Here is a 14,478-nt window from a genome sequence, read left to right as displayed (position 1 = left end):
ATGTGGAACACTCCCCAGGAAAGACCACATGCTTGCCCATAAAACAAAGCTCAGTAAGTTGGTTTTTTTTTTTTAATATTTTTGTATTTGTCAATGGGCCTTTATTTTATTTATTTATATGTGATGCTGAGAATTGAACCCAGTGCCTCACATGCGAGGCAAGCGCTCTACCACTCAGCCACAACCCCAGTCCCTCAAAAAATTTTGAAGGACTGAAATAATATAAGTGATATTTCCATGACCGTAATGGACTGAATTAGAAATCATAAGAGAAAAAAAATTGAGAGACTCACAAATATGTAGAAATTAAACACATGCCTAAACCTATGAAAAAAGAAAAAGAAAAGCAAAAATCTTCAGTCTCCACAGTAAAATTCATAACAGTAAATGCTTGTATTAAAAAAGATGAGAGGGGCTGGGATTGTGGCTCAGTGGAAGAGCACTTGCCTAGCACGTGTGAGGCGTTGGGTTCGATCCTCAGCACCACATAAAAATAAATAAATAAATAAATAACATACAGGTTAAAAAAAAAAGAATACTTTAAGAAAGGAGAAGTACTGGGGACTGAAATGAAGCAAACTATGTTAAAATGTACTTAAGAATATGTCAAAATGAACTCTATTATTAAGTATTACTATAATGTACTAATAAAAACATTTAAAAAACGATGCAAGATCTGAAAACTATAATCTAATCTTCCACTTTAAGACACTGGAAAAAGAAGAGCAAACTAAACCTAAAGCAAGCAGAACAAGAAAAGAAGATATTAATAAAATAGAAAACAAACAAACAAAAAAAAAAAACTGAGAAAAATCAATGAAACCCTAAGTGGTTCTCTGAAAAGAACAACAAAATTACCAAAACTTCGGATAGATTAACCAAGAGAGACATCAAAAATTACTAGAATCTTAAAGAGGGGATATTACTAATAATCCCACAGGAATACAAAGGAATACTCTGAACAATTATATACCAATAAATTAAATACCTTAGCTGAGAGAGACAAATTACTGGATAAACATTAACAAAACTGACTCAAAAAGAAATAAACAATATAAATAAACCTGCAAGCAAAGACACTCAATTAGTAAAAATAATAAAAATACTACTCACATAAATCCCCAAGCCAGGGTCACTTCACCACTGAATTCTACTAACCACTTAAGAGGAATTAATACCAATTATTCACAAACTCTTCCAAAAATATAGAATAGGAAGAAACACTTCTTAACTTATCCTATGCAATCAACATAGCAAAAGCAAAGGTATCTTAAGATACCAAAGTCAAAGACATCATGAGAAATCTTTTATGAATACAGATGAAAAAAATCTATAGCAAAATATTAGCAAAGAGCAATAGGTGAGTAACAGCTAAGGGTTTCTTTTTGGTTGTTGTTTTGTTTTTGTTTTTTGTTTTTTTTTTTTTGGGTGCTGGGGATTGAACCCAGGGCCTGTGCTTACAAGGCAAGCACTCTACCGTCTGAGCTATCTCCCCAGGCCCCCTCCACAGTTTTAAAAACAAAACAACAGGGGCTAGGGAGATAGCTCAGTCGTAGAGTGCTTGCCTTATAAGCACAAGGCCCTGGGTTCGATCCCCAGCACCCAAAAAAATAAATAAATAAATAAATAAAACTGTGGAGGAATTTTAGCACATTATTAAAAACTTATTTATTTATTTATGCTGCAAGGGATTGAACTCAGGGCCACACATATGCTAGGCAAGTGCTCTACTACTGAATCACTCCCCCAGCACCTAAAAATTATTGAACTGTATACTTTAAAAGGAAAACTATATGTGTGAATTGTATTTCAATAAAGCTATTTTTAAAAGTGCTTCAACATATTTATTGCCTTTTAAAATAATGCAAGGCATCTTTTGCTGGTTTGTATTTTTTGATTTTTCTATAATGAACAAGTATAGCATATAGAATAAAAAGCACAGATTATTTTTAATAAGTTATATTTGTAGTTCTTAGTCTTTATTTGGGGCATAGATTCCTTTGAGGATCAGAAGACATTGTGCCCTGGAAAATTCATATTCAGTATGCAATATTTTTAGGGGATCACACACCCCTGAAGCCTTCAGGGTCCCCTTAAGAGACCCAAGGCATAAACTCTACAGGAATGTTGTTTACTTACAAAAGGAGACTTAAAGGCCAAGCTGGCAGCAATGGTGAGAGCAGGATCCAAACAGCGGAAGATAGACCCAAAGAGCATCAGTTTGCCGATTCTCACATCCACAGGCAGAGAGGCCAAATGATATCCTAGCGGGGTCAATTTTTCATCTGGAGTTAATGCTCCCAAATCTCGTAATCGTATTTTTGAGGCACGGAGAGAATCAACATGTGGAGGTTCAATGAGCCGAGAGAACACAGATTGAAGATTATGAGCGTTAAACATCTCTAAAATTTTAATTCTGAAAAAAAGAAAAAAAAATACACTCATATAATAGGCAAAAAAGAAAACAAAATAATAATTTGTCCATTTTTTATCAGATGGAATGATGCAGAGGAATAATTTCTTTCTCAAGAAAAATTTATAATTTCCCAGTTTTATGTTTTATTTGACAACCATATAATGCTAGTTTAAATAAAAATTTAAAAATCTTGTGTATCTTCTAGATTTCCTAGCAATAAACTAGAGAAACACTTGCAGATTTTGAAACTTATTTATATTCAGAGTAAAATTCTTTTTATAAACTTTCAAAATGCTTCCTTCTATGATAGAAGGTTCAAATTATGAAACAGAATTCAAATGATAAAAATGTTGGTAATAATGTGAAAAAATTGGAAGCCCTGCACACTGTAGGTGGGAATGTAAAATGGCATAGCTGCTATGGAAAACAGGACAGAGGTTCCTCGAAAAATTAAAATAGAAACTCCCAAATGACTCAGAAGTCCTATTTCTGGGTATTCATCCAAAAAAACTGAAATCAGTATCTCTAAGAGATACCTATACTCCTCTGTTCACTGCAACATTATCAATAGCCAAGAGGTGAAAACAACTGGAATGTCTATTGACAGATGAGTGGATAAAGCAAATATGGTACATATACCATGGAATACTACTCAGTCTTAAAAAAGAAGGAAATTCAGCAATGTATAACATGGGTGAACACTGAGTGAGAATAATGTAAAGTAATAAAAGCCCATCACAGGGCTGGGGAGATAGCTCAGTTGGTAAAGTGCTTGCCTTACAAGCACAGAGCCCTGGGTTCAATCCCCAGCACCGCAAAAAAAAAAAAAAAAAAAGTCCATCACAGGAAAAATGATGCATGATTTCCCTTATATGAGGTATCTACAATGGTCAAACACATATAAGCCAAGTAAAATGATGGCTGCTAGGGACTGAGAGCATGGAGGAAATGGGGAGTTGCTGTTCCACAGCCATACGGTTTCACTTATGTACAGTGCATAAGCTAGAGATGTGCCATACAACATTGTACCTATGGTTAATGATTCTGTGTTATATGCTTAAAAATTTGTTAAGAGGGCCAGGCCTAGTGGCATGTGCCTATAAATAATCCCGGAGATTTGGGAGGCGCTAAGGCAGGAGGATCCTAAGTTCAAGGCCAGTCTTGGCAACTTAGCACAATCCTATCTCAAAGTTAAAAAAATAAAAGGGGTCAGGGATGTACCTCAGTGGTAGAGTTCCCCTGGGTTCTATCCCCAGCACCCCCACCACACACAAAAAATTGTTAAGAGAGTAGATCTCATGTTCTAAGTATTCTTAGCACAATAAAAACTGTAAGTGATTAGTGTAGCTACCCAATTAAAGGTATTTAAGAAAAAACCTCAAATGATCTATTTATTCTTTTCTCATGAATAAAATCACACAGCAATTATTTATAAAATTAATCTACATTGAGTCTCACCTTGTTATAGATTTTGAAAAACATGGATTGTATATTATGAACTTCAACAACTTTTCAGAAGAGAAAAACAACACACATAAAATTTTACTTATTTCACTTATAATTCCTTTCATGTTGTCAACTTAAAAACATACTGTTTCACATTTTTATTAATGTGTATATACTTGGTACTTAGCTTTTTCCCAACTAAGGTTTAAGACATGCACTGACACAAATGCACTTACTTACACTATATACATTTCCCCCTTCTCTTACCCTCCCTTCAGGGGTCAATCAACTTTTGAAGTTCTCTAGAATCCCTTCACTCCTCTCCATCTGCACTGCCACTACCTTAGTTCAGGGCATCAGCTCTTCCCCAGTTTCTTAACCTTTTTTTCTTATAGTACCTGGGATTGATCATGGCCTTGAGCATGCTACACAAGTGTTCTACCACAGGACTATACTCCCAGTCCCTTACTCCCCTAATTTCTTAAGACCTAACTATGGATGCAATGTTTTTTTTATCCTGCAGTACCCCTAGTGCTGAGCCCAGTGCCTGGCAAACATAAGGTTTTCAAAGTGCACCTGCTACAGAAAAGAAGAGCTGTAACAGTTTTGTATGAGTAGTTTTTCCCCCTTTCAGTAATATTTTTATGGGCATACACCCTCAAGGGAACTACTGGCTCAAAGAGCATGGATAATTTTACAGTTCTTACATATTGTCAAGCAAGTTTTTAGAAATGTTGAATCAAAGGCTTCCTGGACTCAATCACATTGAATTTGATCATTCACTCATTACATCCTATTTTATGATATTTGTTCATTAGGTAAATACTGGTGTTTTCAAGTTTCATTCACTTTTCTCTGATAATGAGGCTGTAGATTTTTCCCTGGAATAATTTAATATTGCTGTTGCCCTAGGAGAAATTCCTTTTTAGGTTATTAAAAATGTATTCTTTTTTTAAATTCATTTTTATTGTAAACAAATGAGATCTTGTTTCTGTTTGTACATGAAGTAGAGGCATACCATTTGTGTAATCATACATTTACCTAGGGTAATACTTCTTGATTCATTCTGTTATTTTTTAAAAAATGTATTCTTGAGCTCTATTTTAGGGCCAGGCTCTGCAATGTAAGGGATCTCTAAATGCAGAAAGTTGAAAGAAATGTCAAAGACCACACTGAAGAACTCTTTCTTTGCAAATGAATGAGGTCACCCATGTACATTCTTAGGAAAATATCTTCTACGAGGAAAAGAAAACCATGGAACTTAAATAGGATGGGAAACTTTTTAGAAGCAGAAAACAAAAAGCAACATATAACCTTAGACACAGCTGTTCCAATGGCACTCTTTGTATTTCTGGTAGCTGCTGCTTTAAAAGCTGGTGGTTGTAGTGATGGCTAGTGAATAAATGGAAGCAGACCCCAGATGCAACACGGCCTGCTCGACCCTTTCTTTGCAGAGCATTTGCTTGAGATACAAAAGTGTCCTCTAGACTTTCCATCCCTTTGCTGGCATCATATCTATAAAGAAAAGGGAAATAAAAATTTGAGTTATTTTACATGGACAGAGCAGATGAATTGTACTTTAGATCTATAGAAGGACAGTGTCCTGTGTGTTCTAGAATAGTTGAGTCCCTGGTAGGCACAGCTAGTGCTGATTTCAATGGTATCAAGTGCCACTATTTTCTTTAGTCAACTCTTTTTCATCTAAACACAGTAAAATCCCATGAAGACTATGAGAGAAAAACTAATTAACTGCTTTCAAGGTAAAACCTTGGAACTTTCTGCTCTGGCATGACTTTTAAGATTTATGGTTCTGGATATAGAATCATTCACACATCCACATAAAGTTTTGATAAGGTATTTTAAAAAAAATATATTTTAAATTGTTGATGGACCTTTATTTTATTCATTTATTTATATGTGGTGCTGAGAATTGAACCCAGTGCCTCACACATGCTAGGGAGCACTCAACTCCGAGCTACAACCCCAGCCCTTCATAAGGTATTTTTAAAACAGTAACCCACGTATCTAAGCATTAGTCATTAACAGCTGTGTCACCCTAAATGAAGCATCTTTAGCCCCTGTTACATCACCTCTTCTCTTTCATTTTCCCAGAATCGATGACATAGACAACATCATCAATGGTTATGGAAGTCTCGGCAATGTTGGTGGAAATGATAATCTTAGTTACACCCACTGGAGGTTTTACAAATACAGCTTGTTGCTCTTCACTGGATAAAGATGAGTGAAGTGGGTGAATAACACATCTGAAAGGAAATAAAAGCACATTAAATATTCTGGCACAAAGTACTGAAACTGAATTATAGTGGGTGAATTTCCTTTAAAACCAACAATATGACTTCACATATCAGTAACTTCTTTGCCTCTGTCCCTAGCTCTTCTACATGGGAAAGTCCTTTCTGACCCTTACAAAATACTTACTCAGTTCTAGGAACTAAAAACCTTGTACCAACTTGAGGAAAGTGCTGGAGTGTAATTCAATAGTCAATAGTTAAGGAGAAGAAATAATTAATGTTCTATAAATATCAAACCTAGAGCAAACTGACCAGTAGAGAATAATCTTCCCTCTACTTTTTTTTTTTTTTTTTTTTTTTTTTTTTTGTGGTGCTGGGGATTGAACCCAGGGCCTTGTGCTTGCAAGGCAAGCACTCCACCAACTGAGCTATATCCCCAGCCCTCTACTTTTTAAAAAGGGAGAAACGCAAAGACTGTGATGGAAGCTAAGACATGTCATTCTTTTATTTCTAGGGAGCATTCATTTGCTAGTTTTCTCCTTAGATGTGGAGACATGCCCAGTGTGCCTTGCTACTAGAACCGGACCCATTGAAAATTTTCTTTCAAAATAGTAGCATTTCTTTGTTGTTACTAATACTGGCTTTCCCCTCATCTTCCCTTCCTCCCAGGAATTTGGCAACTGAAATTACATGCAAGTTTGCTGAGTCACAATGCTAAGTGAGGAGAAATATCTTTCTTTGATGGAATGGAATAACTGATTTCCTGGAGCAAACACGTTTATGCATTTCCAGCTGGCATAAACAAATGTAAGCTTGAAGAGTGACACCAGAGTCTACAGAGGGTGAGAATTCTAAAGTGACCCTTCTGGTTGTTCACCTTTGCAGATAACTGCAATAAATTATTAAGGATCTAGAAAGTAATTAGCTTACCGATTACTACGTCGATTGTTGAAAAGAGAATTAGACTGTAGCTGCTCATAAAGCATTTTGATTTCTGCTAGTCCTGGTAAAAATACAAGTATAGCACCTGGGTGTAGAAAAATAACCAATAAGAAAACTGAAAAGGGAAAACTAATATAAATTATAAAGCTGTTTTAAACAAAAAAAAAAAATCACAATCTGAGAATTTTTCACAATTTTCTTTGTAAAGTCCCCAACAATTTAAATAAATATTTTTTTATACATTCTCCAACTTAATACAGACAAAATAGAGTATAATTATCTTCTATAATAATAAGAACTAAGGTGTGAAAAGCATAATGCTTTACATTACATAAGAATTGCTGGGGCTGGGGATATAGCTCAGTTGGCAGAGTGCTTGCCTTGCATGCACATGGCCCTGGGTTCAATCCCCAGCACCAAAAAAAAAAATTGCTAGCTAAGTTCTTCAGACATACTTCAGTGTCTTGGCTACTGACATTGTTTCTACAGGAAAAGTTATCCTTCTAACCTTGTAAGACTGGAAGATTCTTCTATTAAGAAGAATCTTAATAAATAAATAAAATAAAATCCATAAACATTTTACTGGGAATGAGAAAAACTATAATAGGCTGGCCAATTATAAAATATATAATCTGTTAATATAATATATAATCTGTTAATATAAATTTGGATACATTTTAAAGAGGCAGCACGATAACTAACCATATCATATTAACAGTTCATGGGCTTTAAATTTTTACATTAAAGAAAATAAGCAATAATGGATCAGAGCATATTTTTGTGCCAAGAAGTCACTCAGCAATACTTATCTTCTTTTGTGCTTTATACAAACAAGAGGTTGATAGGTTTTTCACTAGCCCCTCCCTTAATCCTACAAATATTTACTGGATGCCTGTGTTAGTTCTGCGTGGATATACCCACAAAGAACTCATGACCTATTATTTAGTCAATTACTCTTCCCACTAAATAAATAAGGAATCTAAATTACTAACAAAATTTTGAAGAGAGTCAAAAGAGATCTTGTAGTGTTGCTTTTAAATATTTTTATGGGATACAAAGAATGTTCACATACATTATCTCATTTGATTCTCCTTAGTCGCCCTATAACTGATTTGGTAACTTGGCCAGATCACAGGCTAATAAGCATGAAGCCTGGACACAGACCTAAGGTTTCTGGTCCTAGATTCACACTCTGTCCATTATATGCCCTGTGTTCTTTAGGCTAAAATGCCACAAAATTTAAGAATAATAAAATAATCTATATAGATGGGGAAAAATATGTCCATATTCTTATGCACCTTATGATCTGCTCTGCCCTCATGGCTTTGCCATCTTTATCAGGGATATGTTTAATATTCACAAATATATTACTGACTCTAATCACTATATCTACTTTGCTTTGATATTTGTTAATTTTCTAACATTTCTTTATGACTGCTATGGTTTTTTGTTTTAGCAAGTCTTTTCCTTTGTGATGAAATAAGATATTCAGTCTATTGAGAGTTGTGAGAGTCTATTATACACAACTGGGTATTTATCAAGAGAAGAAAAACAATGCACTTTAATAATTTTATATGCCTTATACGTCTCTTTAGAAAATACCACATAATGATTAAGTTTAAGCAAAAGAGGGCAGTCATTCTCATTTCTCTTAAGTACTGAGTAATGAGCACATACATATTTCATTCAATAATCACCCCACATGGACCGCCCTTCCTTTATTCAAGCAACAAATATTTCTTCTGTGCCTAAATGTTCCAAGTACTGTTTTAGGGTCTAAGAAAAATAGTGGTGAAAAAGAAATCTCTGTTCTTAAGGAGTCTACATTCTGTTGAAGAAGATGGTCAGTAAGCAAAACTCTAATTATAGACAGTGTTAAATGCTACAATGAAATGAAAATCATTTTCAGATATTATGACAGGATGTGGGAAGATGAGACATCCTCTGCAGAGGAGACATGTAAGCAGAAACCTGAGTGATGCCAAGGATTCAGTTATAAGAAGATCTGGGGTTGTTTGCTCTGGGGATAAGGGATTGCAAGTGAAGTGAAGAAGATCCCTAGGATAGGAAGACAGTGAGGAGGGGAAAAGTAGTGATTTTTCTGCGTTATAGGGGCAGCAGTATTAACAGTATTGATTACAATAATAAGTGTTTACAGGTAGTATCTACTGGGCATAAACTCTATGCCAGGCCCTGTGCTAAGTGCTTACCTATGGTTTCTTTTATTTATTTTTCTAACTATGTGTGTGAATGTGTGTGTGCACCCATGTGTGCACTGCAGGGGAAACCAGGGCCGTATGCTAAGAAGGTATTCTACCCTGATCTATATCCTTGGCCCCCAATGTGGCTGGTTTCTTTTAACTCTTGAAATAGCTTTATGTAAGAGGGTTTATTACTATCTTCATTATACAAATAGGAAACTGAAGTACAGAAATGATAAAGGCTTTATCCAAGGTTAAAAGATTCTCGAACAGCAGAACTGGAAAATTTATTAGACTCCAAAGGCCGAGCTCTTAACCCCACTGCCCTGTGGTCTCCCTGGGCAGTCTGCAATGTATTCAAACAGTGTTTAATTTGTGCATCAAGAAGAAGCAGTTACCTGGAGGATAGGAGTGCTTTCCGTCTACAATCCATTCTAATAAGGCCTCTATTAATTCAAGATTAACCTTTTCGAAATCCATAATGGACATCGTTTTGATGACTGATTTGCTAACCCCTGAAAGGGAAAAAGTAGAAGAATAATTATACATTATTGAAGACAATATGCTTGTGAACTAGGTAAATGTTCAGTTGACTTAACACAGATGTTCTCATTTAATGTACTGAAATCAACTTTTTTTCTTTTAGTTTCTCTGAAAATATAACTTTCCAGAGTATGTTTTGGAGTCATTCTTGAACAATGACTCAAGAAGCAGGCTCTTGCCCCTGTTGCAGAGACCTAGATGGGCCACTTTATACTCCACCTTCTTTACTCTTTTGCCACTACACATTTTATAAACTCATGATTCAATCAAATCATGAATCTGATTACTTCAAAGTCAAGTTAACAGCATACCCATGGAAAGTAACTGGTAGAGACCACAGGTTATACTAGCATCTTTTTAACAGTGGCTCTTAATCTTTGGGTTCCCTTGAGTAAATGATAAAAGTTACAGATCTTTCCTGAAAACTTACATCTGATTTTAAGAGCTTCTCCAAAATTCTTGAAGCCTATCCACAAACCCTTAGGTTATGGGTCTATAATCTCCTTCTAATCCATCTGGTAGAAGACATAGTTCTTTGGATTGTATAGTGAGCCTCAGCTCTTTTAAAAACAAGAAGCATACTATTGGGGTGATTAATTCTTCAAACACTATGGCCCTTTCTTCTTGGGTCCCCCTAATGGTCCTTCACCCTACCTACAGTTTAACTGAAACAAAATAACTATATTTAGTATCAAGGAAGAGAAACTTCCTATATGATAATGGGAAGTTTGAAGAGGGGCAAAAGCACAGTTTCTAAACAATGTTCTAGTAGAGTGAACCCCAGGTTAGGCAAAATGAGAGAAAGGATAAAACAGGCTACACAAACAAGGGTGTGGTTGGATGAAGAGGGCAGAGCAGGAAATCACTTTTCTTTGCCAAGATTCCAAATAGTCAGATTTTTCAAAAAGGAGAAAGGACCAGTGAACTGAAAAAAAGCAGTAAAGTGAAAATAGTTAATTTTTAAAAGTATTGCTTGATAGTTTTAACTAATCAAATATCCTTAAAAAGATTATCATTAAAAAAAAAAACTATATAAAGTTCCAGAAATTAAGCTAGGAAACATTATTTAATTTTCTAAAAAGTCAAAGAGCAAGGAGATCAATTAGGTCAAGGTTTTTGTTTTGTTTTGTTTTTTAAACAGGGAAACAAAAATTTTCTCAGAAAAACTAAGCAAGGCAGGCACAGTGGCAATGTACCTGTAGTCCCAGATGCTTGGGAGGGTAAGACAGGATAGCTTAAGCCCAGGAGTATGAGGCTAGCCTTGGCCACGTAGCAAGACCCCATCTCAGAACACAAACCAAAAAACAAAGGTAGTAACCTTCAGGCCTCTATGTGGCCAGCCCAGCTTATAGTTATAGAAAACCACACAGGAACAAAGAGTAGCTGGGTGGAATCTTACATGGAAGGAAGAAGGCGCATCTAACAAAATAAATCAGAATTTAGGTAGGCCAGGCGTGGTGGTATACACCTATTATCCCAGCATGCCTGTACTTCCAGCAACTCTAAAGGCTGAGGCAGGAGGATCACAAGTTCCAGGCCAGTCTTAGCAAGAAATTAGTAATAATGGACACTATTGAGATAACTCTCAAAATTTGAATAATAGACCTTGGATTAAATAAAATTACTTGATAAATGTCTTCATTTTGATCACTATATTGTAGTTATGTAAGAGAATGTCCTTGTTCTTAGGAAGTACATATTAAAGTCTTAGGAGTAAAAGGACATAATATTTGAAACTCAAGAAAGTTAGGAAAAAAATACATACATGTACATAGAGCCAATGACAAAGCAAATAAAGCAAAACATTAATTGGTGAATGAGAGTAAAGGGTGTAAGAGTTCACTGCATAGTCTTAGAAAGTTTTCTGGATTGTCTGTTTTGGCAAATATAGTAATATAATCTACATACACATTGGAACTATTTTTGTTTTTGTTTTTGTTTTGTAGCAGGGATTGAACTCAAAGGTGATTAACCACTGAGCCACATCCCCAGCCCTTTTTACTTTTATGTTGAGACAGGGTCTCGCTAAGGTTGCTTACAGCCTTGCTAAGTTGCTGAGGTTGGTTTCAAACCTGCCTCTTGCCTCAGCCTCCCAAGCTGCTGAGATTACATTATAGGCATGTGCCATTGTGCTTGGCTGAAACTGCTATTTTTCTAGGTTTGAGGTTGTTTTGATAAAGGCAATTGACATAAAAAAGTCATATTTTTCTTCTTCTGCATCATGGTGAGGAAAATACTACAAAATTTTGGCATGATGATAATATTCACTCAGGAAGTACATTACCTTTATAGCGGGTCATGAGCTGCTTAAAATCTAACTGTTGATCTGGTATTGCATCTTTGACAGAATCCTGATCCTGGAGGTGAAGGGACAGCCTCAGGTCTTCCTCCACTTCTTCAAATGCAGTTCTGTTGCGCCTTGCTTTAAGTTTTTCCTTTGCAATCTGTTTCATGGAGCGCATATATGGGCTCCCATCCTGTAACACATATCTGAAGAAGGAAGACAAAAAGAACATGTCTATGAGCTGGGTGTGGTGGCCCATACCTGTAATCACAGTGGTTTGGGAGGCTGATGTAGGATTGCAAGTTCAAAGCCAGTTTCAGCAATGGCGAGGTGCTAAGATAATGAGTGAGACCCTACAAATAAAATACAAAATAGGGTTGGGGATGTGGTTCAGTGGTCGAGTGCCTCTGAGTTCAAATCCCCATTACACCCCCCTGTAAAAAAAGCACATGTCTATGATGTAGGTCTGTTGGTGAGGGATCAAAGTATTCCCTTATTTTATGTGCTCTTTCAGCAGAATGCTGCTCTGTTTGTGCCTAACTCATGCTATCCTTCCAACCAAACTAAGATTCTGCTGGCTGTGCCCTATTTCTGGTTGGAAACACACTGAAATGCCTTTGGTTCTATGCGGAACAAATAAAAATTTAGGGAAAAAAATCCTATCCAGGAAAAATATCAAGGACAGTCAGAAAACACATTTGAGTTGTATTTTCAGTAACACCTCCCCTCATTTTATTTTCTTCTTTGACCATCTTATCAATTCCCAATAGTTTCAACTATCATTCCCACTGGTGCAACCAAATTTAAACCCAAACCACTAGTTGTTGGCTGCACATCTCTACAAAACCATCCTCAAAATATTTCAAAATTTTCTCATTAGTATTTGTCCATGATACTATTAGACTTCATAGCAAAGTGGAAAATGACTAGATTTGCAACCGAAAGCTCTAGATTGAAGTCCAAGGTTTGCCACTAAACCAACTTGCCATGAAACTTTTAGTAAATTAATTTCAAAGGGTTTTATTTTCTCATCATTTGGGGGAGTCAGCCTAGATAACTGGTTTGAAACTATTTTTCCTGGAGCCCCAAAGGTTTCTCAGAGCCCCTGGGAAAGGTAAGGAATGGGAGGAAGAAAACAAATGGGGGGCCAAGCGTTGTGTTGCATGCCTGTAATCCCAGCAGCTCATAAGGCTGAGGAAGGAGGATCCTGAGTTCCAAGCCAGCCTCAGTAATTTAGTGAGGCCCTAAGCAACTCAGTGAGACCCTGTTTCTGAATAAAATACAAAAAAGGGCTGGGGAAGTGGCTCCATGGTTAAGTACCCCTGGGTTCAATCCCTGGTACAAATAAAAAAAAAGAAAAGAAAAGAAAAGAAAACAACCAGGGCTCTGATCCTTCCTTTTGCCTTCTTCTAGTCGGATCATACCTGTTTTAGCTCTCAATTCTTCATGATTTCCTACAAGATTTCATTTACAGACAATGTACTTGATGAGAAAATAAATGTACTTGAAATTTAAAAAAAGGCTTAAAAACCTATGATTATATAAATTTTTATTTCCTCCAACCCCTTCCCTCCATTAAATGCCACATTTTCTTCTTGTTTGTTCTCGTTTCTTCTCATTTGTTCCTTTAACACATACCAAATATCAACCTTATGTGAGTGACTGTGGCAATACTGTTAGTATGGTATGTAAAAATGAATACTCTTCTAGAAACTCAGAAACTCAATAGATCAAAGCAACTCACTACATCACAAACAGGTGGAAAAAATATTGCTAGGTCTATAAGAAAAGTACTCATGACTTCTTAAAAAAATAGATTTATATATGTATTAGTTGTAGATGGACACACCACCTCCATTTTATTCATCCAGTTTTATGTGGTGTTGAGGATTGAACCCAGTGCCTCACATGGTAGGCAAGTGCTCTACCACTGAGCTACAACTCCAGCCCTGACCCATGACTTCTAACAAAGAATTAATAGTAGAAGGAAATTTCATGGAGGTAGCATTCAAGTTGAGTGTTAATAACTGGATAAGGAAGAGGAAGACAGAAATAAAAATATAAAGATAGTAACAGCATAACATATTTTAGAAACAGTGAGTAGTCTGATGGTGTGTGGGTAGGAGAATACAGTAGAAAGGGAGGTTAAATATAGGTTGAAGTCAGCTGATATGGGCCTTGAATGTCCACAGTCTGGGTAAAAGGGAGTCAATGCAAGTTTTCAGAAGAGCAGGAGCATGACTAATTCTATACTAAAAAGATTCAATGAGTTAGGAAGTAAGAAAATAAACACCGGCAAACTTGAATTCCTCAGAAACTCAAATTCAACAGGAGTAGGATGGGACCTAGAAAATAAAAGCTTTAATAAGTTCCCTAAGTATTCTTTTTTGGACT

At 36.0% G+C, this 14,478-nt stretch overlaps 1 protein-coding gene across 2 annotated transcripts in view; it reads right to left on the bottom strand.

Moving 5' to 3' along the window:
* Dhx57 (DExH-box helicase 57) overlaps nt 1-14,478 on the bottom strand; it is a 59,053-nt gene that overhangs the window by 12,113 nt on the left and 32,462 nt on the right. For both annotated transcript variants that reach the window (XM_047523436.1, XM_047523437.1), the window contains exons 12-17: nt 12,085-12,290; nt 9,656-9,772; nt 7,045-7,141; nt 5,953-6,126; nt 5,177-5,377; nt 2,140-2,416 (exon numbers count right to left, since the gene is read on the bottom strand). In XM_047523436.1, the coding sequence (XP_047379392.1) occupies nt 2,140-2,416; nt 5,177-5,377; nt 5,953-6,126; nt 7,045-7,141; nt 9,656-9,772; nt 12,085-12,290 (1,072 nt within the window). The remainder of the gene's footprint in view (nt 1-2,139; nt 2,417-5,176; nt 5,378-5,952; nt 6,127-7,044; nt 7,142-9,655; nt 9,773-12,084; nt 12,291-14,478) is intronic.

Source organism: Sciurus carolinensis, chromosome 13 (assembly GCF_902686445.1).
Source record: "Sciurus carolinensis chromosome 13, mSciCar1.2, whole genome shotgun sequence".
NCBI lineage: Eukaryota > Metazoa > Chordata > Mammalia > Rodentia > Sciuridae > Sciurus > Sciurus carolinensis.
This window is presented reverse-complemented; position numbering and strand designations above follow the sequence as displayed.